General features: G+C 32.8%; 1 protein-coding gene across 1 annotated transcript; it reads right to left on the bottom strand.

The window, feature by feature from the left end:
* Window positions 1–161: 161 nt before the first annotated feature.
* Window positions 162–27,382, bottom strand: LOC110106788. The gene is made up of 4 exons (XM_020836803.2): window positions 27,204–27,382; window positions 25,560–26,071; window positions 1,565–1,605; window positions 162–1,462 (listed from the first exon to the last, which is right to left on the bottom strand). The coding sequence occupies exons 2-4, from the start codon at window positions 25,873–25,875 to the stop codon at window positions 539–541; spliced, it is 1,281 nt and encodes a 426-aa protein (XP_020692462.1). The 5' UTR covers window positions 25,876–26,071; window positions 27,204–27,382; the 3' UTR covers window positions 162–538.
* Between the last annotated feature and the right edge of the window lie 311 nt (window positions 27,383–27,693).

The following is a 27,693-nucleotide window of genomic DNA, read 5'->3' as shown; positions in this document are numbered from 1 at the left end:
CTCGTTGTATTGACTATGAAAGATATCAACTAAGCTCACCATACTCATCAGGCCAAAACACTTTCAACAGCTCTTGCCTCCATTCCTAGTTGCAGAAAATCTGCTAAGGCCCACCGGATACAACTTAGGTTTCATTTGCGACTTTTTTCTTACTGCTTCAATAAGCAAAAAAGTTCTTTTAAAATTATTATAAAGCATCATTACTACAGCATAAAATAGCTAACAGAAAACTAATCAGGTTTCTGAAACAAAATGGAAGGAATGTAACACAAAACATATTATACAAACAAATCTGCATAATAGACCCCTAACAATGAAAATCTAAGCACTTTTCAGCTTAAGCAATCTGCTGCCCTACACCAAAGGGTTTCCCGGTTCTACATCTGATGCTGTACATGGGCACCCTATCATGGCTGCCAAACCCCAAAATATAAGCTGTAAAAGAGAACTGATAAAAGTTTGCTCAGAAACCCTAAACAATGAAAGTTACTGCAGCAATTACAAACGGACGCTTTGGTTCTGATTGTTATAAAGATGATCAGATCTTCCTGAATATTTTTGCTCCAAAAAGATCTCTGTTAAACTTACCTTTGAATGATAACCGTTTCCTGAGACGGCTTCTTATTGAAGAACTTCCCCTCAATGGCTGAGAAAGGTTTCGCCTCAGATCAATATCATTTCGGTTGCTACTGCTTCCAACAGTACCGGATCGCATAATTCTGCGAGGATTTTTAAAAGCTACCTGCAGAGGCTCGGATAAAGAAGAGGACCCTTCATGGCTTACCAAATTCAAACATAGTGGGCACGGAGGTTCTTGAAGCTGAGTCTTTGGAGTCGTCTCCTCTAAGCAGTCGGCATGGAAGACATGACCACAGGGAAGAACTCCAGTGATTGGCAGGTCACTGTTTTTAATGATTCGGTGTGAACTCCATGGAGATTTTAGCCATAGAAACCGGTAGCAGAGCCCGCACTTCTGGTGCCTAACAGAAGTGTTTGGAGATCTTGGGTTCTCAATATTGATGTTCTCAGCAATGTCAATGGCATCCCCATCAAAAGCAATGTCGTAGCTACTTCCATCACTCCATCTAGTTCCTTCCCTCCTTGAGTTTGTATCGGTGTCGGGAGAAACTCCAACCTTCTGGAAATCTGACAGAGTTTTATGAAACTTGAGATCAGGGTTAAAAGTGCTCTCAGGCCATGGAGGAGAGTTTCTGGAATGATCACTAGGAATCATCCTGCGGCTTGAACTTGTGCCGGCAATCCCACTCGATTCGCCATCCGAAACAGGATTGTGGAAGACTAGAGGATAAACAGGTGTCGACATGAACGAGCGCCTTCCTGGAAAATTTCGAGGAGGAAAGGCAGGCTGTTTGCCTGAGGATGCCCATCTACTGGATTCTGCAAAGGGAGATGGAGAGAAAAGACTATGGGAGGTAGAGGAAACTCTACCAGTGAATTGCCGCTGCAACCATGAAAAGAAATGTTTAAGTACCAAGACGAACTATGAAACTTCAAGAATATAGTAATTTAAATCCATGTTAATGCAGAAGAATGGAGCCATTACTTCGCTGCTCTGAGGGGACGCCGAAGAATCAATCCTTGCTCCTGAAAATTTGATGGGACTTAATTAAGATGAACGGTTAATCTGAACTGTCAAACACTCTAGAAACATCACAAAACTCAGATGCTTCTTTACAAACGATTCTTATTTGCTGGAGGCAAAATACTATCTTCAAGAGATGTAAACAACATGCATAGAACTATTTCAGTTTAACAAGAAATAGTTTCTTCGTTAAACAAGAAAAAATACACCATAGGAGCACGACTTTGATGAAGAAGAAAGGCTATAAAAACACTATGCCGTGGAAACTCATGAGATTCCAGATTGCCTCCATGAATACAACACTGAATTGGTGTTTCAGATCATAACTACTAATGATGAGCTTGAGAAGAGATTCCCGCACAAACCTTATGATGAGCTTGAGAAGAGATTCCCGCACAGAAGCAGTAAAAAAAACCTCAAAACACACTCCTAGATCAAGCTAAGCAACATATGGCAAAAAGTTCAACAATTTGAAGAGGCCCCTAATGGTCAAGTCAACATAGTGAATCTTACGGAAATTTTTCTCAAAAAGATAAGCCAACAAAACTTTGAATGTGTTCCAAATCAAGCTGTACAAGATATGAACTAAGAACATTCATTCTCCACCATCTTACTTGGGGACTTTTTCATGGTGTGCTAAAGCTAGGAAAGGAACCATAAAAAAAAAGATGACCAAGGATGACCTTTATTAACACAAAGAAGCAAAAGAAGATCAAGCGCAAATGGGAACGGAATATTTGTTTGAAACGCATTATATCATCAAAATGTAGAAAGAAAGAGAACATTTTGCCTGATGAACCCACACGGCACCAACATCTTAGCATGTAACGCACGGGATAAGCATCAATCTAAAACAAAAATACCTGTTGTCCTCCTTTTTTGGATGCTTGAACATTTTTCTGGCAACTAAAAAAATAAACATGGCCAGTGGATGCTTGAACAGCATAACCAATGAAGGAGATATTCTTATAAACAAATCACCCACACTCTAAAATATCATCCATGTACCAAAATTAGTTGCCAACCAGGAATTTATTCAAAAGCAAGCTGAAGATTCCAAGTGTAGTATTGTGCTTTATGTAATAATTAGCTTGATAAAGAAAAGGATGGTCTCAACCAACTTGAGGAATTTATTAATTAAGAAAACTCCATACAACTTGCAATATTATCTCCTCTCTCAAAAACCCTCATATCCAATAAAGAAATTTTGTACCATATCACCTAAATCTTGGCATTAATTATTCTCAAAATCATATTTCCACCATTATTAAAAATAAATAAATAGCAGAGAATTTCATTATGATGCTTACGAAATTTAAAAAAAAAAAAAGTTGCATGCCAATTTTTTAATGATTGACACAATAATTTATTCCTTTTTCTCTCATGCATAGTGGCATTTAGAGATCATTCTCTACACTTAACATCTCTAGGACTCAGCAGTTCATGTATTTTATTGATGATTGCATCCGTGTGCCATGGATCATTTAACTAAAAGCCAAAAGTGATGTAAATACCATCTTTTATGCCTTCTTCAACATGATCAAAAATCAATTTGGTGTTAAAATTAAAAGAGTTAAATATAACAATGTTAAACACTAATTTAACAGTTCTCTCCCCATACAAAGAAAAAAATAACACCCCAACAAAACAAAGTGGTTAAATCAAAGAATGACCACCTATTTGCTACACAATAGCCCAAACTCTTCAAAAAATATCCCAAAACAATATTGAGGGAAGCTCTTTTAACAACCACCGACATCATAAACAGATTAACTATAAAGGTCATTAGGTTCAAAAGTCATATGCAAATACTATACAAATTTTATCCTCATTTCAACACACCAAACAATGCTGTTGTCAAAATATTAAAAGAATTGCCTTTTTCTATACACATTTCCCAAACAAAAGAAAACTTGATCCTTAAACAATTAAATGCGATTTTATTTTTCCACACAAAAAAGGTGAAAATGCTACCATCCCCCAACGAGAAAGGAATGTGTTTGTTGATGAAACTTTCAACGAAAAAAGTCACTACTTACCCTGAGGAAGAAATATCATAATCATTTTTTTCTCCTAAATTGCCCTTCTTTGCCCCTCATCCTAGCAAACAATTGTATTAGACAACCAGTCACTCCTACCCAAAATAAGCCTATACCAAAATAACTTCATACTCAACCATTATAGATTTACTCAATAAGAAAGGCATTTCTATCTATGTCAGTCCAATCAATCGAATTAATCTCTATCACTAAATCTGCTAAGGGAGCCATCAAGCCTAAAAATAAAAGTACAAAAACTTTCATTAAATATCCCTTGCATTTAATTTTATCATACAATAATCTTTCTTATAGCCAACAATCCTTTCTTACTAGCATGCATATTATTTATATCCTTAAAAAATGTCTAAAAGACTTTACATAATATAAATTAGAATAATGTTATAAGAGAAGGAATGGAAACCCTTCAAAAAAAAACAAAGCATGAGAATTACGAAAATTATTAAAATGAAAAAAAAAAATTTTTGTGGGATATAAATGGGCCTTTATTGTAAAATACAAATATGATTGTTCACTAGAAAGATATGCAGCCAAGCTAGTGGTCAAAGGCTAAACTCAAATATATGGGATTGATTATCATAAAATATTTGGTCCAATTGCTAAAATAAATACTATTAGAATTCTTTTATATTTAGCAGCTAACAAGGACTAGAAGATGCAACAATTTGATGTGAAAATAACTTCTTATATAGTGAAATGGAGGAGAGAGAATATTTGGAGGCCCCATCAAAATTTTGCTTAAATACAGAACAAAAAGCATGCAAGTTAAAAAAAGCATTATATAGGTTGAAGGAATCTCCAATGACGTGATTCAGAAGTTTAGCAATAGGGCTGCAAACAAATTGAGGGTTTGACAAGCTACTCATGGCTCAACTAGATTATAGCTAATTCGTAATCATTTGATTAAGTAATCAAACAAGCTAGAATTTTTTTTTAAAATACTCGATGATTAAATAAACAACTTTTTATTTGATTTGCTTATGTTCATGAACAATCTCATTTAAAACTCGTGAACTAGCTTGATATAAAGCTCCTTAAAAAGCTCAATTATTGTTCGGCACAGAGCTCATGAACAAGTACTTTAAGAAATTCAATTAATATTTGATATGGAGCTCGATTAAGTCTCGTTATGAAAATGATGAACCTAATATAAATGTTTTATTTTTATTATAATTTAATAACATATTAATCATTGATTGATACTTTTTAAAACTAATTAAACATTACAACATCTATTAATTAGAACAAATTATAAATATCTACTAAACATTATAGCATTAATTATTATGTTTGTCATTTTGAATTAATTGGTTGTTTTTTTATTATTTTAATAGTTATTTAATTATTTGAATCTTTGGTACTTCACATCAACTTAGTATTTTAGTTATTTGCAATTTATTGTAATAATGTTTTTTATTTTATAAAACAACATAAATTCATTAGTTATGTTATATTCTTTCATTAATCATTAGATTGAATTTGTTCGTGATCAAGAAGTACTTGTTCATGTTTGATAGATTGTTTGTTCTGAGTATTTGTTAAGAAGCTTGTTCATTACAAGTATCATTTTCTAAGGTCGAAAAGCTACTCGTTTATGGGCTTAAGAAAGCTTGATAAGCTAACTCGTTTAAGAGCTCAAGAAAGCTCGATAGATATGTTTGCTAACAAACTCGATAAGGCTCAATATAATTGTTCGTTAGTAGACTCAATAAGATTCATCTATTAAGCTAACAAATATCTTGAATGTAAAACTCATTGATAGCTCAATAAAGCTCATATATTATTTTAGACAAACCAATCGTTTAAAACTAGTTAAGCACGATACAAACCAAACATAAACCGAACACAAATAAAACATGAATATCAACCATTTTAAATAAAGTTTGAAAATAAATAAAAAAACTTGAATCAAGCTCAAACAAGTTGATAATAAACGAGCTCAAACAAGAACATGTGCATGCTCGGCTCAACGCCGCTTAGCTCTGCTCATTTGTAGCCCAAGTTAGCAAAGGCAATGCTCAACATGAGATACAAATAAAATTAAAAAGAATATTTATTCTTTGTAAAACACACAACTTTATAGGGAGTCTCCATACTACAAACTTATTTTGACAATATTATCATGACAAATAGTACTTGGAAGCTTTAGACAATTTGAAGAAAAGATTGCTCCAGTAATTTAAAGTCAAAAGTAGGCGAGTTAAAGTACTTGGCATTGAAGTTGCACCTCTCCACATGAAATATTTATATTAAAACAAAAATAAATAATAGACTTGTTGAAAGAAATAGGGTAAGTTAGGATCCAAACAAGTGAAGAGACCCATGAAATTTAGTAATAAATTTCGTGATGGTCCAAAAGACAAAATAGTAGGAAAAAAAACTCTTATTGTCAAGACTTGTCTACTTATCATGTAGTAGACCTGACATTGCGTACATTATTAATGTAATGAATCAATTCATACATAATCGTAAAGAATCACACATTAGGGAATCATATAGAATTCTACAATATGTGAAGGTAACCTCATGCATAGAAATTTTATTCAAAAAAGGAGAGGATTTGACTCTCTAAGCATAAACAGATACAAATTCTATAGGTTGTATGATTAATTGGAGATCAATTTCAAGATATCACATTTCTATAAAAAAAATCTCATGACTTGGAGATTTAAAAAATAAGCATGATATCAAGATTTAATGCATAAGCTGAATTTAATATATGGTGTGAGAATCTACAAATTCCTATGCCTAAAAATTATCCTAAACACCTTATATATTGAATGATAAAGTCATATGAGACTCTACTGTGATACCAAGTCAGACATCAATATCGCATATAATCCCAAGCACCATGATCGTATAATGCATATTGAAATCGAAACTCAACAATGGACTAATCTATACTCCGTTTGTAATGACAAGTGGGCAACTTATTAACAATCTGATGCAAGCAAAAATTAGGAATTTCTCATAATTTTTGCAAGCAAAAAGATTACAGACTTCCTAGGATAAAAATATAAGAAAATACATAAAGTTCTCAAAACTAGACAAAATACGACTTATACGACAAACAACAAACTTTAATATTATAAAACGACACTTACAACTCTTGACACTTACAAACATATGAAATAAACAACACCTAAAGTTGCTTGCCAATCATCGAGAAGAAGGATACAAGTGACGTCGAACTTGCGGAGATAAGAAAGAGGTAAGAAGTCCAAGACAAAGATAGGAGAAGCTCGCAAGCCTTCCCAAGAAGTAAAAGGAGTGGAACAAGCTCTTAATCTTTTCCAAAAACCTGTCCAAAAATCAGCCATATATCATCTCTCTAAAAAAAACTCTCTTTATTCACTAAACATCACATATTTATAGGACCAAAGAGGGAAGCCAAACAGCCACATAAAAACCCCAAAAAACAGCACCCAAAGAGCCTTACATGTATTTCAAAACAGCACCCAAAAAGACAGCATAGGAACCGGGTAAAGCAGCCCAAAAGGCAGCACAGGAACGGGGTAAAACGGCCAGGGAAGCAACCCAAAAGGCAGCACAGGAACCGGGTAAAACAACCAGGAAAGCAGCCAGGGAGCAAACCGAAAAGGCAGAACATGAACCAGGTAGAGGAGCCACGGGAAAGCAGCCAGGGAGCAAACCAAAAAGTCAGAAAGGGAACCGAAATCAACAGCCAGCAAAGGGAGAAGAACCATCCACGAAAACAGCACCAAGGGAGGAACCGAAGGGGCACAGGGAAGGGGGAAGGAAAAGGTAGCCAAGGGGGGAAGAACCAAGGGCAAATAGAGGGGGAATGAACTTAATTAAAGCCCTAAAACATTAGAAGAAGCTCATTAATGAGCTGACTCAAGTAGAAACTTACAAAAATTAAAACCCAACTTGTTTTGACAGCTCCCCCCCCCCTGCCTACATCACAAGGTATGCTTTCAAAAAGTTAATCCATTCATTCACTCGAGGAGTGTGAAACACTTGCTTAATTTCTATTAGTTGGGACTCGCACTCACCAAGACTTCTACCCTCTTTACTTCATCTTCCTTTGTCACCTCATTTATTCATGGGATAACTACTGCCTATCCATCAATATGTGGACTAATATAATTTTTCTTCAATTATTATTCTATCAACTCATCAATCTGTCAATGATTGTAATTATTATTCCCTAATTTTCTATTTTTCTTACTAGAAGTTCTCCTAAGATTAAATAAATATTACACAGATGTAGGAATGAAACATTCTAATTCTCTCCAATTGATGTCAGATATTAATGGAGTAGTGCATTAAAATGATAAAACAGCTTATGATAATTCATGAATTACTTGTATACTCTACAACAAGCGTAACAATTATGCCCCAATTTGCTTGAATAAATATCAAAATGTTCAATCCATCATAGCTATTTTTTTTTTCAATCCGCATAGATTTGAAGCAAAATGATATCATTAATTTACTTTAGTTGATGCTATATTAATGGTTTCTATGATTTTTAGAATTTTCAGTGTTAATTTTAGTAACTTTAAACAACCTTGTGATAATAACCATGGGTACAATTGTATTCTTTGTTGCTCCAACCTTATTCCCCTAAGGTTTGATTCTCTTCCCAAGTGTGATTCTCTATTGATTCAACCTTTGTTCTATTAGTTTAGGTTTTTAATTGCGTTGTGAAATGAGACTTGCTTAGGTGCATAATTGTTCGACTGGAAAGACTAAGTTCTCAGTATGGATGGCTTGTTTGTTGATGTTGAACTAGAAGCTTTGTTTAGCCAAATATAACACCCCATAATACTCCTTAATGGTACAAGGAGTATTACTAACATAGACCTTTCATTATTTGATCATATGATACTTTTGAACATTTGATAATCTTTATAAAACATTCAACAGTTCAGTTCTCATACATCTCATCAAACGGAAGCAACTAATAACTTAAAATTTCAATATAAGATACTTACAGAGCCACTACAGAAATCCAAAGTAATACATCACTGTGAAGTGTACATATCTCAAGTTTAAACTTCAAACAAAGATAAACAATAACATAACATAACATAAAATAACATATGAAATACTTGTCAATTTAATCTGCTATGATCTTCTCCTTTCTCTTTCATGTAACAACAACTAGTAAGAAAAATTTTGATGAGTTATGAGGTTCAGTAAGCTATACAAATTCAATAACAATTAAAATGTAAAAACATAATGAATAACAACATTGAGCAAATTATTGAATTAATTTATCATTAATTATAAAATATCATAAAATCATACTGGACATCATCCTTTAGATCATTTGAGGTAGAAAATGAATATTTAGCTTTTTAAAAGATTATGTTATCTTTTCATAAACATATTCAATAGAGTCCAGGTAGACCTGTCATTATCGTCATTGAATTTCATAGAGGTCTTTTTTGTCTCCTTAGAGGTTCATTTTGCCCCACCTGCTATGTAGGTATCACTTGGGGTACTTTTTGCCCCATCTACATTAGATTTCATATTGAGTCCCTTTTACCAACCTGATAATGCAAATATCATAACATAAAATAGTAAATCTTTATAAAATAAATATTCAGTAACCCTCATATTTATAATTCATAGATGTCATCATTCATATAACCATACAAATGTTGCAATAAGAACTTGACCTGCATTACCGTAATAATGAAACTTATTTTTTAACATATGATCAAAAGATTAAAACATACAACTTCAACTTCAATTTTTCCACATAACATATAATTTCTTATACATGATTATTTTAATGTATTCTTATGACTGCTATCCAATTATTCATAATGCATTAAATTTCTCAAATCATTTAAAATACATGATAAATATACTTGAATTCAATAAATTAACTTTACATAACTTACTTTCTTAATGAGTTGACTCTTCCAATCCATCACTTTTTATTCTTCTTATATTATAAGTCACCTCAAAACCTCCACTTTGTATAAGACTAGATAAATCTATAACACCCTAAATTACAATTTGTGTAAGAACTTTAATGAATTAAAATAGTATAAAATATAAGGGAGGATATTAGAATTCTTACATTTCTCTCAAATTTCATTACCCAAAAAAATGAATATTATAAATTTTCCCTCGAAATTCAACTTTTCATACATCATCAAATATGTGAGAAAACTTCTGTCTCATGTCGGCCTCTTTTTCTCATGTAACATCCTTCACTGATTTGTGCTTCCACTGAACTTTCACTTCATGAATTATTCTGCTTCTTAATTTACGAACATCCTTTTCTAAGATCTTTTGAGGTTCTTCAATATAAGTCAAATCCTTCTGAAGTTTAATGTCATTTCGAGAAACCCTTTGACCTTCATCTGTCACCCACTTTATAAGCATTGATATATGAAAAATAATGTGTACATCAGACATATATGCAGGTAATGCTAATTTGTAAGCCACTTGTTCTACTCTTTCAAAGATATCAAATGGGTCAATATATCTAAGACTGGATTTTCCACTTTGATCAAATCTAGAAACATCTTCATTTGTAACACTTTCAAAAATACAAAATCTCCCACTTCAAATTATATCATTTTATGTTTGGGATCATAATATTTTTGTTGGCGGTCTTGAGCTGCTTTTAATCTGTTTCTGATTAAACGGAACTTTTTCGTAGCTTGGTCTACAAACTGTGGACACATTAATTGCCTTTCACCAACTCAAGATAGTCATGCATTTTTTGTCATATAAAGCTTTATATGGAGCCATCTTGATACTAGATTGATAGCTATTATTGTAAGTGAATTCTATTAAGGGAATATGATCTTCTCAGCTACATCCAAAATCCAAAATACACAATCTTAACAAATCTTCCATTACATGAATCAGTCTTTCTGATTGACCATCTGTCTGTGGATAAAAAACAATATTGAACTTCAATTTAGTGCCCAAAATTTCATAAATATTTTTCCATAGCTTGGATGTAAAACGTCCATCTCGATCTAATACAATAGCTCTAAGAATTTCATGGAATCGGATAATTTCCTTCAAAAATAACTTGGACAATTTCTCAACAGAATCAGTTTGACAGATAGGTAGAAAATGATTTGACTTTGTTAGTCTGTCAATCACAACCCATATACTATCATGTCCTTACCTTGACCAGAGAAATCCTATAACAAAGCCCATAGTTATCTCCTCCCACTTCCATTCTGGAATTGATAGAGATGCAACAAGTCATTGGGTTTCTAATATTCAGCTTTAACAACTTGACATTTTTCACATTTAGTCACATATTCTGCTACATCTCTTTTCATTCCTGACCACCAAAATAAGGTCTTCAAATCCTTATACATCTCGTGCTTCCAGGGTGAATTGAATAACCTGAATTATGTGCTTCATATAAAATTTTCGGAATCAATTCTAATTCCTTTGGTATCCACAAATGCATATTACTCCTGATTCTGCCTTGTTCATCAACACTGAGATCCTTTCTTGATCCTAATTGTACTTGCTCCATAAACTTCTGATATTCAGTAAAATTCTTCTGAGCTTCTTTGATTCTTTCCTCCAACGAAGGATGAACTGTCATCTGATTAAGGCCAAGTGAATCTTGATCTTCTTGAACTCTAACTTCCAATTGTAAGTTTTTCATTTTTCTAATCAATCTTTCTTCACTAGTTAATATATAATTCAATTGTGTTTGGGTCTTTCTTCTTAATGCATCAACAACTACATTAGTTGTATCCGGACAGTACTGGATGTCAAGATCATAATCTTTTATCAATTCTAGCCATCTTCTTTGCCTCGAGTTTAATTCTTTTTGAGTGAAAATATATTTTAAACTCTTATGATCAGTAAAGATCTCACATTTTATCCCATACAAGTAATGTTTCCAAATTTTCAATGCAAATACAACTGTTGCCGACTCTAGATCATAGGTTGAATAATTCTTTTCATGAGGCTTAAGCTATCTAGAAGCATATGCAATCACATGTTTATTTTGTATCAACACACAACCTAATCCTTTCAGGGAAGCATCACTAAACAGCTGAAATCCCTCAGTTTCAGAAGGAATTGTCAATACTAGTGCAGTTGTTAAACATTGTTTCAATTCTTTAAAACTTTGCTCGCAATCATAAGTTCATTCAAATTTAATGTCCTTCCTAGTCAATTTGGATAAGGCAAGCAATTTGGAAAAAACATTTAACAAACCTCTGTAGTAACATGTAAATCCCAAGAAACTTCTTATCTCGGTTACATTTATTGGTCTTAGCTAATCAACTATTGTTTTTATCTTTTTTGGATCTACTGATATTCCTTCTCCACTGAAAATGTGTCTCAAAAATGAAATTTTCTTCAACGAAAACTCACATTTGGAATATTTGACAAACAGTTTATGTTGTCTCAATAGTTCTAGCACAATCTTCAAATGATTTGCATGATCCTTACTATCCTTGGAATATATTAAAATGTCATCAACAAACACAATTATAAATTGATCCAAATAAGGTCTGAAAATTATGTTCATCATATTCATGAATACTACATGAGCATTGGTTAAACCAAATGGCATAGCCAAAAATTCGTACTGCTCATATCTAGTGCCAAAAATAGTCTTCTCAATATCGCATTCTTTCACCCTAACCTGATCTCAAGTCAATCCTGGAAAATATAGAAGCATCTGCCAACGGATCAAATAGATCATCAATTATTAGAAAAGGATAGTTATTTTTTATTGTCACCTCATTTAATTTTTTATAATCTATACAGTCTCGTAGAACCATCATTCTTTTTAACAAATAACACTGATACACTCCAAGGAGATGAATTGGGTATGATAAAACTTTTTTCAATTAGTCCAGTAAACTGACTTTTCAACTCTTGTAATTACTTGGTTTCCATTCTGTAAGGTGATTTCACAATTGGATTTGTTCCAACTGAAGATTTATTGAAAATTTCACCTCTCAGGAGGTAATTCATTTCATTCCTCTGAGAATACATCTACCAATTCATTTACTACAGGAATAAATTTTATATCATTACATTTCTCTTTGGTTGCTTCTAACTTTGCTAAGAAAATCAATTCACTCACCTTTAGACTTTTATGTACTTGACTAGAAACAATCAATGAGGAAATTATTCCCCTTGCACATTGAAAGTAAAATACCTCTTCCCCAGGTAAATCAAATCTGACATTTTTCTTCCAACATTCTATAGTGACAAAATATTTGAACAACCAATCCATTCCCAAAATTACTTCAAACTCTACCAATGGAAGTACTATCAAATCTACTTGAAACTTTCTACGAGCTATCACAAAATTTATTGAACATTTTGTACTTGCATGTAAATAGTTACCCGTAGGTAATCTAATACTCAACCCAAGTAAAATTGATAGGTTTCACATACAAATTCAGACAAAATATCTCATATACAAAAGAATGTGAAGCACCAAAATCAAAAAGTATTCTAGCAGGTAAATCTAAGATAATTAAAGTACATGTAACCACCTCAGAAGAGCCCTTGACCTCTTGAGAAGTCAAGACGAATACTCGAGCTAGTGCTGATCTGACTGCTTTACCTGAGGTTTCTCCTTTTATCTTCAAAGAAGGTTGATTCATATGTGGTCTAACACCTCTGAACTGACATGTCCTCTGACTGCCTCTAAATTCTCTGCTCGAATATTTTTAGGGCAGTTTCTCTTGATATGACCTAATTCTCCACATAGATAATACTTTCCTGAATTCATCAGACATCTTCCTGGATGAGATTTTCCACAACTTGCACAAACTGGTATTACAAGTAATCTCATAGACTGCTGATATTAATTTTGATGAAATTGCTTTTTGGATGATCCACCTCTGTAATCACTTTGTTTCTTTATACCTTAAGTCTCCCATTTATGTTTAACCACTTCTATATCATTCTCTAATAGTCTGTCACTTTCCACTAATTCAGCAAAATCTTTTATACGAAGAGAAATTAATGGTTGTCTCAATGAATCCCTCAATCATTTTAAAAATATGTAACACTTTTCCTCCGAAGTACTAATACGTTAGGGAGCATATCTTGACAAAGATGTAAATTCTACTTCATACTGAATAACAACTTTTGCTCCTTACTTTATATTTACAAAGTTCTCATGCATTGCTTGCCTTGCTGATGGAGAAACATACCACTCTTTGAAGATTTACTCAAATTCCTCCTGAGTAATTTGATTATCTACTCTACCTTTGAATTTTTCCAGATGTTGTCCCCTCCACCACCTTTCTACTTCACCTTCTAACATAAAGATAGCCAGAGATACCCATCGATTTTCAGGACATCTCATTCCCTTTAAGATTTTCTCTATCCTGATGATTCAGTCTTCAGCACTTCTGGCATAAACTCCTCCTTTAAACAATAGAGGTTTTAAAAACCTCTGAAAAAACTTTAGATATGTATCCACTTCAACACCCACCAGAGCACCTACCTCAACATTTACACAACTACCAGGAGTGATAGGAGTGACAGGCGTAACCACAGGTGGAATACCAGGTGTTGCAGATCCCACCATAGACTGCATCTTTTTCATCATCTGCATCATCATATTTATCATTTGTAGTTGCATCATATTCCCTGACATCATATAGGTAGAATCAAGCACTACTAGTGCATTGTTTACTCTACTTACATTGTGTTCCATTGGTATTTCATTTTAGGATCTTCAGATATCCTAATAAGTTGAGATGGCTAACCCTCATCTCTTTTAGTTATTCTTTCAGTCATTATATATGTAATGCATTACATCAAAAGTTATGTATGAACATAATCATGTACTTCTATTTAGATATTATTTTCATATGCTTATATGCAAGCCAGATTGAAATTAAACATGTATAAATCAATTGAAATTAGACTCATTACTATCTTAGAACTACTACACTCTCCTAGGCTCTATAAAGATTCTATTAGATCCAATTTGTATCCTCTTAGACAATTCACTTTACTTATACTTCCATAATTGAATCCTCAGAATCTTAAATTTTTGCTCTGATGCCACTTTTGCAACACCTCATAGTACCCCTTAACAGTACAATGAGTATTACTAACATAGAACTTTCATTATTTGATCATATGATACTTTTGAACATTTGATAATCTTTATAAAAAATCTAATAATTCAGTTCTCATACATCTCATCAATCAGAAGCAACTAATAACTTTAAATTTTAACATAAGATACTTATATAGCCACTACAAAAATCCAAAGTAATACATTACTGGGAAGTTTACATACCTCAAGTTTAAACTTCAAAAAAAGATAAATACTAATATAACATAACATATGGAATATTTGTCAATTTAATTTGCTATGATCTTCTTCTTTTCCTTTCCTGTAACAACAACCAATAAGAAAAATACTGATGAGCTATGAAGCTCAATAAGCTATGCAAATTCAATAACAATTAAAATGTAATAATTTGTAATATTCAAATTTTCGTATAATGAAAATTTTTTATAAACTATTTTTCTTTTAAAGTTTAAATAGTTTTAAAAAATACTTTTAAAGTAATATGTTAAGTAAATTATTATTTACTAAGCAGTTTATTCATGTTAAGAAAATCTCTTTATTAGTAATAATTAATATATTATAGTAACTTATGTAAATTGTTAATTTCTGAATAGATGCTTGCTTTGGATATAAAGCTTAACGTGGTAGTTATAAGAGTGGGACCTCTAGTATTCTTTCTTCAGGGTAAAATTCACACAAGCAATTAGACTAAAAAACTTAAAAGAAGTGTTGGGATTGGTATCAGCCTTGAATAGCAATTATTTCTTATGGGCCTCTTCCACTTAGTTTGCACGTAAGCCAGAGAAAAGGATTTCTTCGACTATAATTCTATGAAAAGACTTTCAAAAAAATCCTATATCATGATTCAGAAAAATGCCTAGGAGATTTCGACAGTGCAGCAGAAATTCCTGTAGGTAGAAGGCGGCATAGTGCATAAATTACTGTAGCAAGTTCGCAATAGTAACCGATGTACTGTAGCACATAGGGAATAGTGCAGATTTTGGCATAGTGCTGAAGGAATTTTCTTGTTGCAGAGAAGGAAAGGAAACAATAATAACGGTATGTAAAATGGAAGTTATTTGAAGAATGTAATAAATATTTCTATGTTTGATTTAGATTTATATGGCAAATTATAGTTTGATATGTATATAAATTGAATTGAAAATAATGAACAGTAAACTTTGGAAGGATGTGGAGAAATAATAGAAGAAAAGAAGATTTAAAAAAAAGGTAAGAATTCTAATATCCTCACTTATATTTTATACTATTTCAATTCATTAAAGTTCTTACATAAATTGTAATTTAAGGTGTAATAGATTTATCTAGTCTTGCGCAAAGAGAAAGTTTTGAGGTCACTTATAATAGAAGAAGAATAAGAAGTGAAGAACTGGAAGAATCAACTCATCAAGAAAGTAAGTTATGTAAAGTTAATTTATTGAATTCAGGTATATTTATCATGTATTTTAAATTGTTTGAGAAATTCAATGCATTATGAATAATTGTATATTATCCATAAGAATACATTGAAATAATCATGTATAAGCAATTATATGAATACGTTGAAATAATCATGTATAAGCAATTATATGTTATGTGAAAAAATTGAAGTTGATATGTGATCAAGTATGTGTTTCAATCTTTTGATCATATGTTAAAGAAAGAAGTTTCATTATTTTGGTAATGGTTTTTCTTGCAATGCTTGTATGATTATATAAATAATGACAGTTATGAATTATGAATATTAGGGTTCCTGAATATTTATTTAATAAATATTGACTATTATATATTATGATATCTATATTATCAAGTTGACAAAATTGATCCAATATGAAACATGTAATATAGATGAGGCAAAAAGGATCCCAAGGAAAGTGATATATGTATAGCAGATGAGACAAAAAGGGACCCCTAAAGAGGCAAAAGAGACATCTATGAAATTCATTGGCAATAATGACAGGTCTACCTGTGCTCCTTTAAATATGTTTATGAAAAGATATTTTAATCTTTTGAAAGACTAAATATTCAGTATATAACTATATATCTCAAATGGCCTAAAGGATGATGTCCAATATGATTTTATGATATTTTACAATTAATAATAAATTGATCCAATAATTAGCTCAATATTGTCATTCATTATGTTATTATATTTTAATTGTTATTAAATTTGCATAACTTACTAAGCCTCATAGCTCATGATTATTTTTCTTACTAGTTGTTATAGGAAAGAGAAAGGAGAATATCATAGCATATTAAATTGAAAAGTATTTCATATGTTATGTTATATTAATATTTATCTTTGTTTGAAGTTTAAAATTGAGGTATGCAAATTTCTCAGTGATGTATTACTTTGAATTTCCATAGTGACTCTGTAAGTATCTTATATTGAAATTTAAAGTTATTAATTGCTTCCGTTTGATGAGATGTATGAGAACTGAATTGTTGGATGTTTTATAAAGATTATCAAATGTTCAAAAGTATCGTATGATCAAATAATGAAAGGTTTATGTTAGTAATATTATTTGTACTGTTAAGGGGTACGATGGGGTGTTACACCAGAAGTCTTTATTGGTCTGTAACTTGAAATGGGATATTGGATGATTGATTTGTGGTCAGGAAAGTCTTTGCTCCTCATGTTAACCATTCGGATATTTTGCCTACCTGCCTACTATCTAGTTGCTTATCTAAAGGAAATGGTAAAGAGATTTTAGAAAAAAAATTTGGTTTCTGAACTGCGGTCTATTCAAATATTTTTGTTATTTGATAAGGATTCCGCCATCACAAACATGGTATACCTTAGACATATAAAGATCAATTTTCAATGTAATTTTTCCATAAGAGTATTTTGCTACCTCATTGTGTTTGAGTGTTGATTGGATGCAAATCTTTCTAACATAATGCCAGTAGTAATTATCAATTTCCAGTGGAAGTTATCTCTTTATATCAGCATGAGGCTTATAACGATATTTTTATAATTGCTTTCCTTAAACTTTTCTCTTTGATATTTTTAATGATTGGACCACCTGTGCTAGTGAATTTAATCAAATTTCATATAGTTTAGACTTTCATATTACAATATTACAATTGATGTGTAATTTTTCTTGATCTTGAATTCCGACAACAACAACATCAAGCCTTTATCCCCTTTATCCCACTACGTGGGGTCGGTTACATGAATCTTTTTTCTCCATTGTGTCCTAACTGGGTCATTGTAAGGCCGCCGTTTTATGTGACCAAACCATCTAAGGCGACTCTCTCTAATCATATCTTCTACTGGAGCTACTTCAACCTTTTCACGTATATGCTCATTTTGTATCCTATTTCTAAGGGTAAAGCCACTCATCCACCTGAGCATCCTCATCTCTGCCAAACTTAACTTAGTATTATGCTTCTCTTTTAATGGCCAACATTCAGCACCATAAAGCATTGCAGGCCTCACTACCATCTTATAGAATTTTCCCTTAAGTTTGAGGGGTACTTTTTTATACTTAACAAGCTCGATGCATTCCTCCACTTCAACCATCCAACTTGAATTCTACTGATAATATCCCCATCTATTTCACCATCACCATGAACAATTGATCCAAGATATCTAAAACGTGTACACTTATTAATGACTTGATCACCCAAAGTCAACAAAATCCCTCATAGGTCTATTATTACTAAAATTACACTCATATATTCCGTTTTAGATCTACTCAAGCGAAAACTTTAGTCTCTAATGTTGACCTCCATAATTCAAGTTCACTTTCAACTCCCTCTCTAGTCTTATCAACAAGAAGAATATCATCAGCAAAAAGCATACACCAAGACATCCTCTTGCAAATGTCTAGTGAGAACATCCATGACTAAGAAAAAGATATGGACTTAAGGCTGATCCTTGATGTAACCCAACCGAAATAGGGAAATACTTGGTCAACCACCTTGTGTTTGAACACAAGAATAGCTCCTGCATACATATCTTTAATGATTTGAACATAAGCATTATATAACTCATTTTTCTTTTCAAAACTCTCCATAGCACTTCTCTTGGAACTTTATCATATGCTTTTTATAAATCAATAAATATCATATGTAGATCCTCCTTATTTTGTCTATACTTCTCCATCAAACCTCTTAATAAATGTATGGCTTCAAGTCGACCTACCCGGCATGAATCAAATTGATTTGAAAAACATTAGTATCACGCCGCAACCTATGCTCCATAACTCGCTCCCAAAGTTTAAAGTATGACACATAACTTAATTTCTCTATAATTCGCACAATATTGTGCATCACCACTTTATTCTTAAAAATAGGAATTAGCACACTCAATTCTCCACTCATCTGACATCTTTTTAGTCTTCAAAATAGTATTAAAAAGTTTAGTAAGCCAAGAAATTCCTTCGTCTCCTAAGCATTTCCACACCTCTATTGGAATATCATCAGGTCCAACAGCTTTTCCACCCTTCATTTTCTTTAAAGCCTCTCTAACTTCGGTTTTACTAATACGCCGATAAAAACAAAAATCTTTATTTTCATTTAGAGTGCTAAGGTCACTATAGTCAATCTTATTTTCACAATTTTCATTAAAAAGTTTAGCAAAATATCTCATCCACTTTTGTTGAATATCATCTTCTAATAAAAGTATTTTTTTATCTTCATCCTTAATACACTTCACTTGAACTAAATCCTTACTACTCCTATCTCTTTGCTTGGCTAACTTATACATATATCTTCCTCCCTCCTTAGTATCTAATCTATTATATAAATCACTAAATGCTAAGGTCTTTACATCGCATATTGCTTTTTTAGATTTCTTACGAGCCTCTTTATATCTTTCCCAATTATCGAAATTTTTAAAATTAAACCAAATTTTATAACAAATTTTCTTATTCTTAATCTTTTCTTGCACATTTGGATTCCACCACCAACTATTTTTACTATTAGGAGCTTTTACCTTTGATACTCAAAGCACATCTTTTACAATATTCTTAATATCACTAGCCATTTTTTCCCACATAACATTAGCAAATCATTAAGAAATCATTATTATTATTATTTGCTTGAATTGTGTGGCTCATTCTTGTTTCATCAAAAGTGGAATATTTTTTTACGTAGATAGTTTGAGAACAACAAATTTTGATTTTGTATATATTATTTTGTACATCATATCACATAGTTGCATTTGAAAACCCTAGAACCTAAAATCTATATCATCCTAAATCTAGCAATGAAGACTCATTTCCAAAAATAAGTTCCAATTTCTATCCATAAATGATAACCAAAATTTAAAATTTTCAAGAGTTTCAACAAAGAACTCATTATCATCATTAGCATTATCCTAATTACTTGGGTTAGCTTTATGAATTCTCTCCATCCATTTTTGCTGAGTACAAGACATGGCATTAATGCGCAAATCTTTGCATAATTTTAGGTATGATACTTTTGGAATAAATTTGTCTTAGTAATCCTTTCTTGCTAATTCCAATTACTCACTTATTAGTGCATCTTTGCTCTCCAATCTCCATTCATTGCCCAACCTACCTAAGTCTTCATTTGGTTTTGTTTCCCCTATTAAACCTTTAGAAATATTCTTAGATTTTTATTATATAGCTCATGCATATTATCTGTGTGATTAATTAATATTTTTGTGTGAAAATATGATAATTTTATTTTATACATCATAATATTACCATATAGGTAATGGATGTAACATAACTAATTTCTACAACTTATTCCTCCATTTATATTACTCTCAAAGTCCATCTAAGATGATCATTTCCAATTCTATTATTTCTAAAGTTTACCACGCATTAACTTCAACTTCTCGTGTTTACCATTCAACTTGATTGTCAAAAACTTAATAATTATTAAAACACTTACATTTATATAGAATAACTAATCAAACTATAATTTATTAAAATGCATCAATGTCTCAGTGGTATTATCACTTTTTATAATATTTAAGACACTTCTCCAATGTAATTCTAAAAGCTAAATCTTACTTTATATTCCCGCTCTTTCAATAATAGGATCCAAGAAATCACACAGATATAACTTAATCTTCAATTATTATTGACTAATACTTATTAGTTTTACGCCAATTAAACTATCTATCATGTTATCAATCTTTCATCTATTAATCTTCGGATGCTTATCTTTTGAAGTATTCCTCTATAGTCCTAATTTTTCATTTGATTGAGTAGTTATATTAGAACTATATTGGGGTATATATAATGGATTATATCTCCCTTTAAATATCATTCTTAAGCTTTGCTTAACAAATGAAAATATATATATATATATTTAATGCCAATTACTGATGTACCTTTATTGCGGCTAAAAACTATTTGGCCACTCCACAACTCTATTTTCAAATAACCTTATATTCAATCGATATTATTCTCACCATCTATTCAATAGTATTATGCCTAACAATATCCTTCTTAGCTTTAGCACAAACTCACCTTAAAACACTACTTCACTATCAACTACTTTTTGTTTAACATTTAAATTCATCTGGTATTATCAATTAAAAAGTGATTTTCAAAATTCGTCTTTAAATTAATATGGCATTCTCTTAGCACATGACACTCTTTAAAAACCTTTTTTTCATTTCAAATAACCTACTTTTTCTATAAAATTCATGCACTCATTCATGCCTTTATTAGCTTGTATAATAAAATAAAAAAACTTAAATATCACACTCATAATTATCACTTGATCATCAATTTCACATCCACTTAACTACATATCTACTCATTTTCTCGGGCATTATTCTAAATTACCAGTAAGATGTCCTACATCACAACACTTTGTAATTTATAAATAATATAGGTCAAGGTACATAACAATAAAAATATTTAGAAAAAATCTACAAAACCAATACAAACAAATAAAAATAAAATTCATCCTAAATTTTATCTTGCTTAGATTGCAAGCACTTGGTCACTCCATTACTACTTATACAATGCTCTACTACTATTTTCAATACTAATCAGCGCTAAATTAAAAAAAATTAAAACAATTTTTATATCTATACTAACAACCTCAACATATCTTTAAAACAATTTTTCTTCTAAACACATACCAAAATAATTTGTGATACTTAATCATATGCATCAAGATCAATGAAAATCATACAAACGCTAAAGAAAAATCAGTGATTTCCGGCGGGCTTTGAAACAGAAAAAATTTTTCGACAAAATTGCGGCAGATTTGTAGCGAAAATTTGCATCACAAAATTTGTGACGGAATTACGGCGGATTTGTGACGGATTTTCCGCCGCAATTGCGCCACAAATAAGTTTATCTAAATCGATATCCAGCTCATTTCTTTCATTCGCTCTCAACTTTGTTTGTTCTTCCGCCCCCGCGCTCGCAACAACTAGCCCCTTGCTGACATTCCTTGCTCGCGAGTCCTCAGCGACGTGACCGTTCGCTATTTGACTTCACTCCTTCTACGACGTCCTTCCTATTGGATCGAGATTTGAAGCAACAACAGGAGCTCACTTGTTGTGATAATAACTTTCTCCCTTTCGCAAGCTTCTTCCGCCAAATCCCTTAAATCTGTCGAACTAAAGGTTTACTAAATATGGGGTTTAGTGCAAAAAGAGGGAAACAAAGGTTTTGTCAGTGGATCAGAAGTAACAACCAGAGCTCGCTCACTATGAAGGTAACTTGACCTAAGTATTTTCCAATTTATGTTGGATTACATCAAGCATCAGCCTTAAGCCCTTATCTTTTTGCTTTAGTAATGGATGTTCTTACTAGAGATTTGTAAAATGATGATCGCTGGTGTATGCTTTTTCCTGACGATATTCTTCTTGTTGATAAAACTAGAAGGTAAACTTGAATTATGGAGGTCAACCTTAGAGACTAAAGGTTTTCGTTTGAGTAGATCTAAAACCGAATACAAAGATTGTAATTTTAGTAGTGATACATCTAGTGGCGGGTTTGTGACTTTGAGCGATCAAGTCATTAATAAGAGTACACATTTTAGATATCTTGGGTCTATTGTTCAGAGTGATGATGACATAGATGGGGATATTATTAGTAAAATTCAAGTTGGATGGTTGAAGTGGAGGAATGCATCGGGCTTGTTGTGTGTTAGAAAAGCACCACCCAAACTTAAGGGAAAATTATATAAGATGGTGGTTAGACTTGCAATACTTTATGGCGCAGAATGTTGGTCATTAAAAAAGAAGCATAATATTAAGTTAAGTGTTGCATAGATGAGGATGCTCAGGTGGATGAGTAGCTTTACTCTTAGAGACAGGATATGAAATGAACATATACGCGAAAAGGTTGGAGTAGCTCCAGTGGAAGATAAGATTAGAGAGAGTCACCTTATATGATTTAGTCACATAAAACGGCAGCCTTCCGATGAACCGGTTAGGAGAGTAGATATATTATATTTGACCTATGTTAAGAAATGTAGAGATAAACCTAAAAAGGCTTGGTTATAAAATATTAAAAATGACTTTTCTTTATTATATCTAAATCAGAATTTGTTGATTGCTTGGGGTAGCCCAGACTATACAGCAAACGTCTGCTTTGGATTGGCGAGTGTGTATAGGTTGAGCTCAAAAGTGCTTGGTGTAGCCCAGACTACACAACGAGTATGGAGCAAAACAAGCAGATAGTGCTTCTAACGTCAGAGGCCTGGGAAGCTCTCTACATACTGGGGGCTCAGTTCCAAACACTAAACATAGACGATGATTGGTAAGAACTTTTATAAATTTTAATAATTTCTTTGTATATACATTATAATCTAAGTATATTGCAGAAAGAGATGCTTGGTAGAGAATCCACTGCGATTGAGTTACACAGTCACACTCATAAGCGTCAGCAGGGCCAGCGGGTAGATGAGCGAGCCAGGAGGGCATATGTAAGTGTATAAGAATATTATACTTACAAAAATATTATAAGCAACGATTATATAATGATTAATCTTATATTATATTTTGTTCGTAGGATAAGTATACACGGCTTTAAGAGAGCCAGGCGGCAACTAGAGAAGGATTCTCTACATGTTCTGCAGATGTTTCTGACAACTACACTTGGGCATAGGCGGTAGGCGAAATGCAGAAGGGGCGAATTTATGGATTAGGCTCGCAGGCCTTTGTATACGAGGGACAGTCCTCTTCTGCCACCAGCCACTCCGCAGGCAGCCAGGAAGTTTAGTTAGCCAGCAGGTGGCTAACTTAGAAGCAGGTTAAAAAATGTCTGAAAAACTCAAGTGGACATGAACACTTAGATATTGGAGGAGCTTAGAAGATTGAGCAAGCGAATTAGCGGATCTCAAACGGCGCCCCCATCGGCCGAGCTGGACAGCGAGCATGCAGATTCCGATTAGATTATCGCTTGAGATGGCTTTTGATACATTTGATGTATAAGTTATGTTGAAATCGTAATAATGTTATTGACTATTATTGTTTGTTCATTAATTTGCGTAATTTGCATAGTACTCTTTGATTATATTTACTTTGCATAACTATTTTTTATAAATGCTTGGATTGTGATTGTTAGAAAGCCCAAATAATGATAGTAAGAGCTTTTTTATTTGTTATGCTACAGGTTGCGGTGGATTTGCAATGTAAAATCTAGCGCAAATGCTGATACGACGTTCTGGTATAGAAGTTTGTGGTGGACTTATCCATCACAAATTGCATCGAATTATCCGCAAATTCGCCGCAATTTGTGACGGAATATGTAGCTGACCACAAAAACGAAGTCGTCGTTTTATTCCGTCACAAATCCACCGCAAAAACTTTTCGATGGATTTTGTCCGTTGCAACTATGTTTGTGAAAATCATTTTAGCATTGGAACAGTATCCGTTCTACAAAACAAGATTTGCGACGGATTTCTCGGATTTTGTGCCGGATTTGGCCGCCACAAATAGATGGGTTTCCTGTAGTGCAAGGTCCATTAGATACTCTTAACTTTTTTATGACTTGCCTTAACAAGAAATTGCCTCCATGCGAGATCTTCCTATGATAAAATCCTCATTAAATAAAAATGTAAAATAATGTGTTCAGCTTTTATTGATACCATTTAACAATTAAAAGATATAGCCCAGCTTTGCTAACTACCAATTACATCTTCATATTTTTTACACTTTTATCAAAAGTATACATCTCAACAATCAAATAACAAATGATAAATTATGTGGAGATAAACATGAAAGCGGAGAAATATGTCATTAACACCATTTAATTTGATCAAATGTTCTATTATCTATTAGTTTTCCAAAAGAATGACATGGCGAAGGTGAATTAACCCCAATCATGAGACATAGCATACCAAACAAATAGATGAAATGCAAAATTATAAAAGAACAAATGGAGCAGCACTATGGCCTCCTTGTCACCGGTGGATATTTGATCCATCTTAACCTATTTATTGGCCTACAAATGCCCATAAAATAACCAAAAAATTAGTTTCCCGCTGCACAAGATGAAAAGTAGAACTCTAACTTCTCAAGCTTGTGAAGTCATCACAAACTTAGCACTAAAGCGGAGACATTATTGGTGGACTAAAACTAGCAATAGTCAGCATTTCTTAATATATAACATATGAGCATGTGGAACTAAAAGCCAATAAATGATTAAAATAGATAATGCAAAATAGCAGTAAAATATTATTTACACAATAGCTATGAAACCAAACCATAGCATTGTCGTTTCTGAGAATTGTCCATCTGAATTCTCATTGCATTTGATTGCTAAAAAGTTTATCTAATTTGGCTTACCAGAAAGTCAACCTTATCGCAAATAAGAGGCTACATAACAAACATCTATCCACGTTAAATAGTCATATTTTTTATAGACAATCTACACTAACTTTGAATGCAAAAAAAATGGAGAAAAAAATTAATGGATCATACCTGCGGCAGCTGTGGAGAATTCACTAAGATCATATCTTTGCGCAGGTGGCGTCCACCTAGATGCTTGTAAATTGTTGGAAGGGCTCTCAAAATAAGAAAGTGCTCCATCAGATGCGGAATGATGATGATTAGCATATTGATCACTGCTCATCACACTTCTACTTCTTTTGCTATGAGAAGATAGTGATGATCCATATAAAGGAGCAGTAGGCATTTCCTGTGATAATCCATCTGACTGATCCCTGCAATCCCATCTCCTTGATAATGGAGGTGAGAAGCTTGAGTTAACTCTCCAATGGGGTTCACTAGAATGCATAGAAATTTCCCTACCAACTGAGTTAGATTTTGCCTCATGTGGCCCAGCGGCCACGCAACAAAGAGCACCCGTCTTAGCTATTTTACGTAATTCAGATAAAAACTGATAAATTCCTTTGAGAGAAAACTTGGGGGTTGTTTGAAACCAACTATCACATGCACATCAACAATCCCAAATAACAGGAGTACCTAACAAACTGAAAAAATGTCAATCAGCACCAAAAGATAATGTAACCCAGCAAAATACACAGTTGAAATAGTACCAATTATGAATAAATATCCATTAATCACAGCAGAATTTTAATTCCATCTATTATAAGGATGGAAAGTTGACAGCTCATAAACATCATACAACAACAATTTTTCTGGCTACTAACTTCCATTGAAGTGGAAAAATAACAGCTGATAAAAGCAAATTTCTTAAACAAAATATTCACGTCCTTTACAATGTTTTCCCTTCATCCAAACTTAGCAAAAGGTTTTTTTTTATATATATAACAGTTTAAGAACAGTGTCATAATAACTAACTGATTGGTAAATACGATGTGTAAGAACAAAAACAGATTTTATTGTTACAATGATATGTTTTAAATTGCATCTAAAAACTGGGAAAATTTTTGGGACAACAACAGTGCTGTGCAATTACTGAAGCATATAAGAAACTAAGTTATAGACCAAAATATGTGCTTAGATCACAATGAATCTGGGTGTTAATTGCATATACTGTGCAAGAATGATAACTAAAGAATGTAAATATCAATATAAGGTCGGAGTCATTAAATGTCAATCACAAAAAGCTTTATTAAGGTGCTAGAAATCTCAAAAGAAAGAAGAAATCTGCCAGCCAATAAGCATGTATCATAAAGAGAATCACAAAATTCTGCAAAACATGATTTTTTTTTTCCCCTATCACTTAAAAATGATAGGAAAACACAAACGTGAAAAAAAAAAAACATCATTATTCCCTGCTCTTAAATGTATATGCAACACCTTAGTACAATAAGTGCTGGAAGATCGCCCAAATTATCAGGTAATCTCTCCCATGAAAACTTCCCAGCAGAAATTGATGCAAACACCACTATTCCAGATATAAAAAATAAACTAAATCAGCCTACGTTCTACTTCATAACAAATATATTGAACCAGGAATCTTTTGCCAAGGCATGCACCACACATACACCGAGTCAAAACAATTGCAAGAAACAAGAATAAAAAAACTGATCTTTCACGGTGGAGAAAACGTAAGCGACTGGATTGGGAGCCAGAATCCTCAAAGATCCCACGGACTTTACCTTAAACACCGAATAAAACGAAGAGAAGATTGACTACCTGCGAAGGGAAATTTTTGAGACATCTAGGTCAATGAAAATCCATGAAAGAACGAGAAATGCCCTAGATTTATTGATAATAGCCTGAGAATAAGAAAATGCTATAATAATCGTAGGCAGAGGTGGTGAAAGGGACGACCACCGATGCCTTCCCCAACTCTCTCGCACACTGTACAAATAAATAAAGAAATGGCTCGACGAAGACCAATTTGGATTAGGAGGCACGTGCCGCTCTCACGAGTCGGTGATATCGATTCGGAGAGCTGGCTGCCGGTTGATCTTAATCCGACGGTCGATTTGGGTACACACGTGGCACGATGCACACGCCGCATCTCTTGATTCCTTAATGCAAATGATTGTTTCGAGCTTGGGCCTTACCTTCCATTACTGTGCGGTTGGTATAATTATTAGGTAATGAGATCTTTTTGGGAGTTAAATTTATTAAAAGTATGGGTGAAATGATATGTGTATCTTATTCAAATAAATATTTT

The sequence above is a fragment of the Dendrobium catenatum genome, unplaced genomic scaffold, assembly GCF_001605985.2.
Source record: "Dendrobium catenatum unplaced genomic scaffold, ASM160598v2 fragScaff_scaffold_1656, whole genome shotgun sequence".
In the NCBI taxonomy this organism is placed as follows: Eukaryota; Viridiplantae; Streptophyta; class Magnoliopsida; order Asparagales; family Orchidaceae; genus Dendrobium; species Dendrobium catenatum.
Note: the sequence above shows the minus strand (reverse complement) of the source record. Positions and strands in the feature narration are given on the sequence as shown.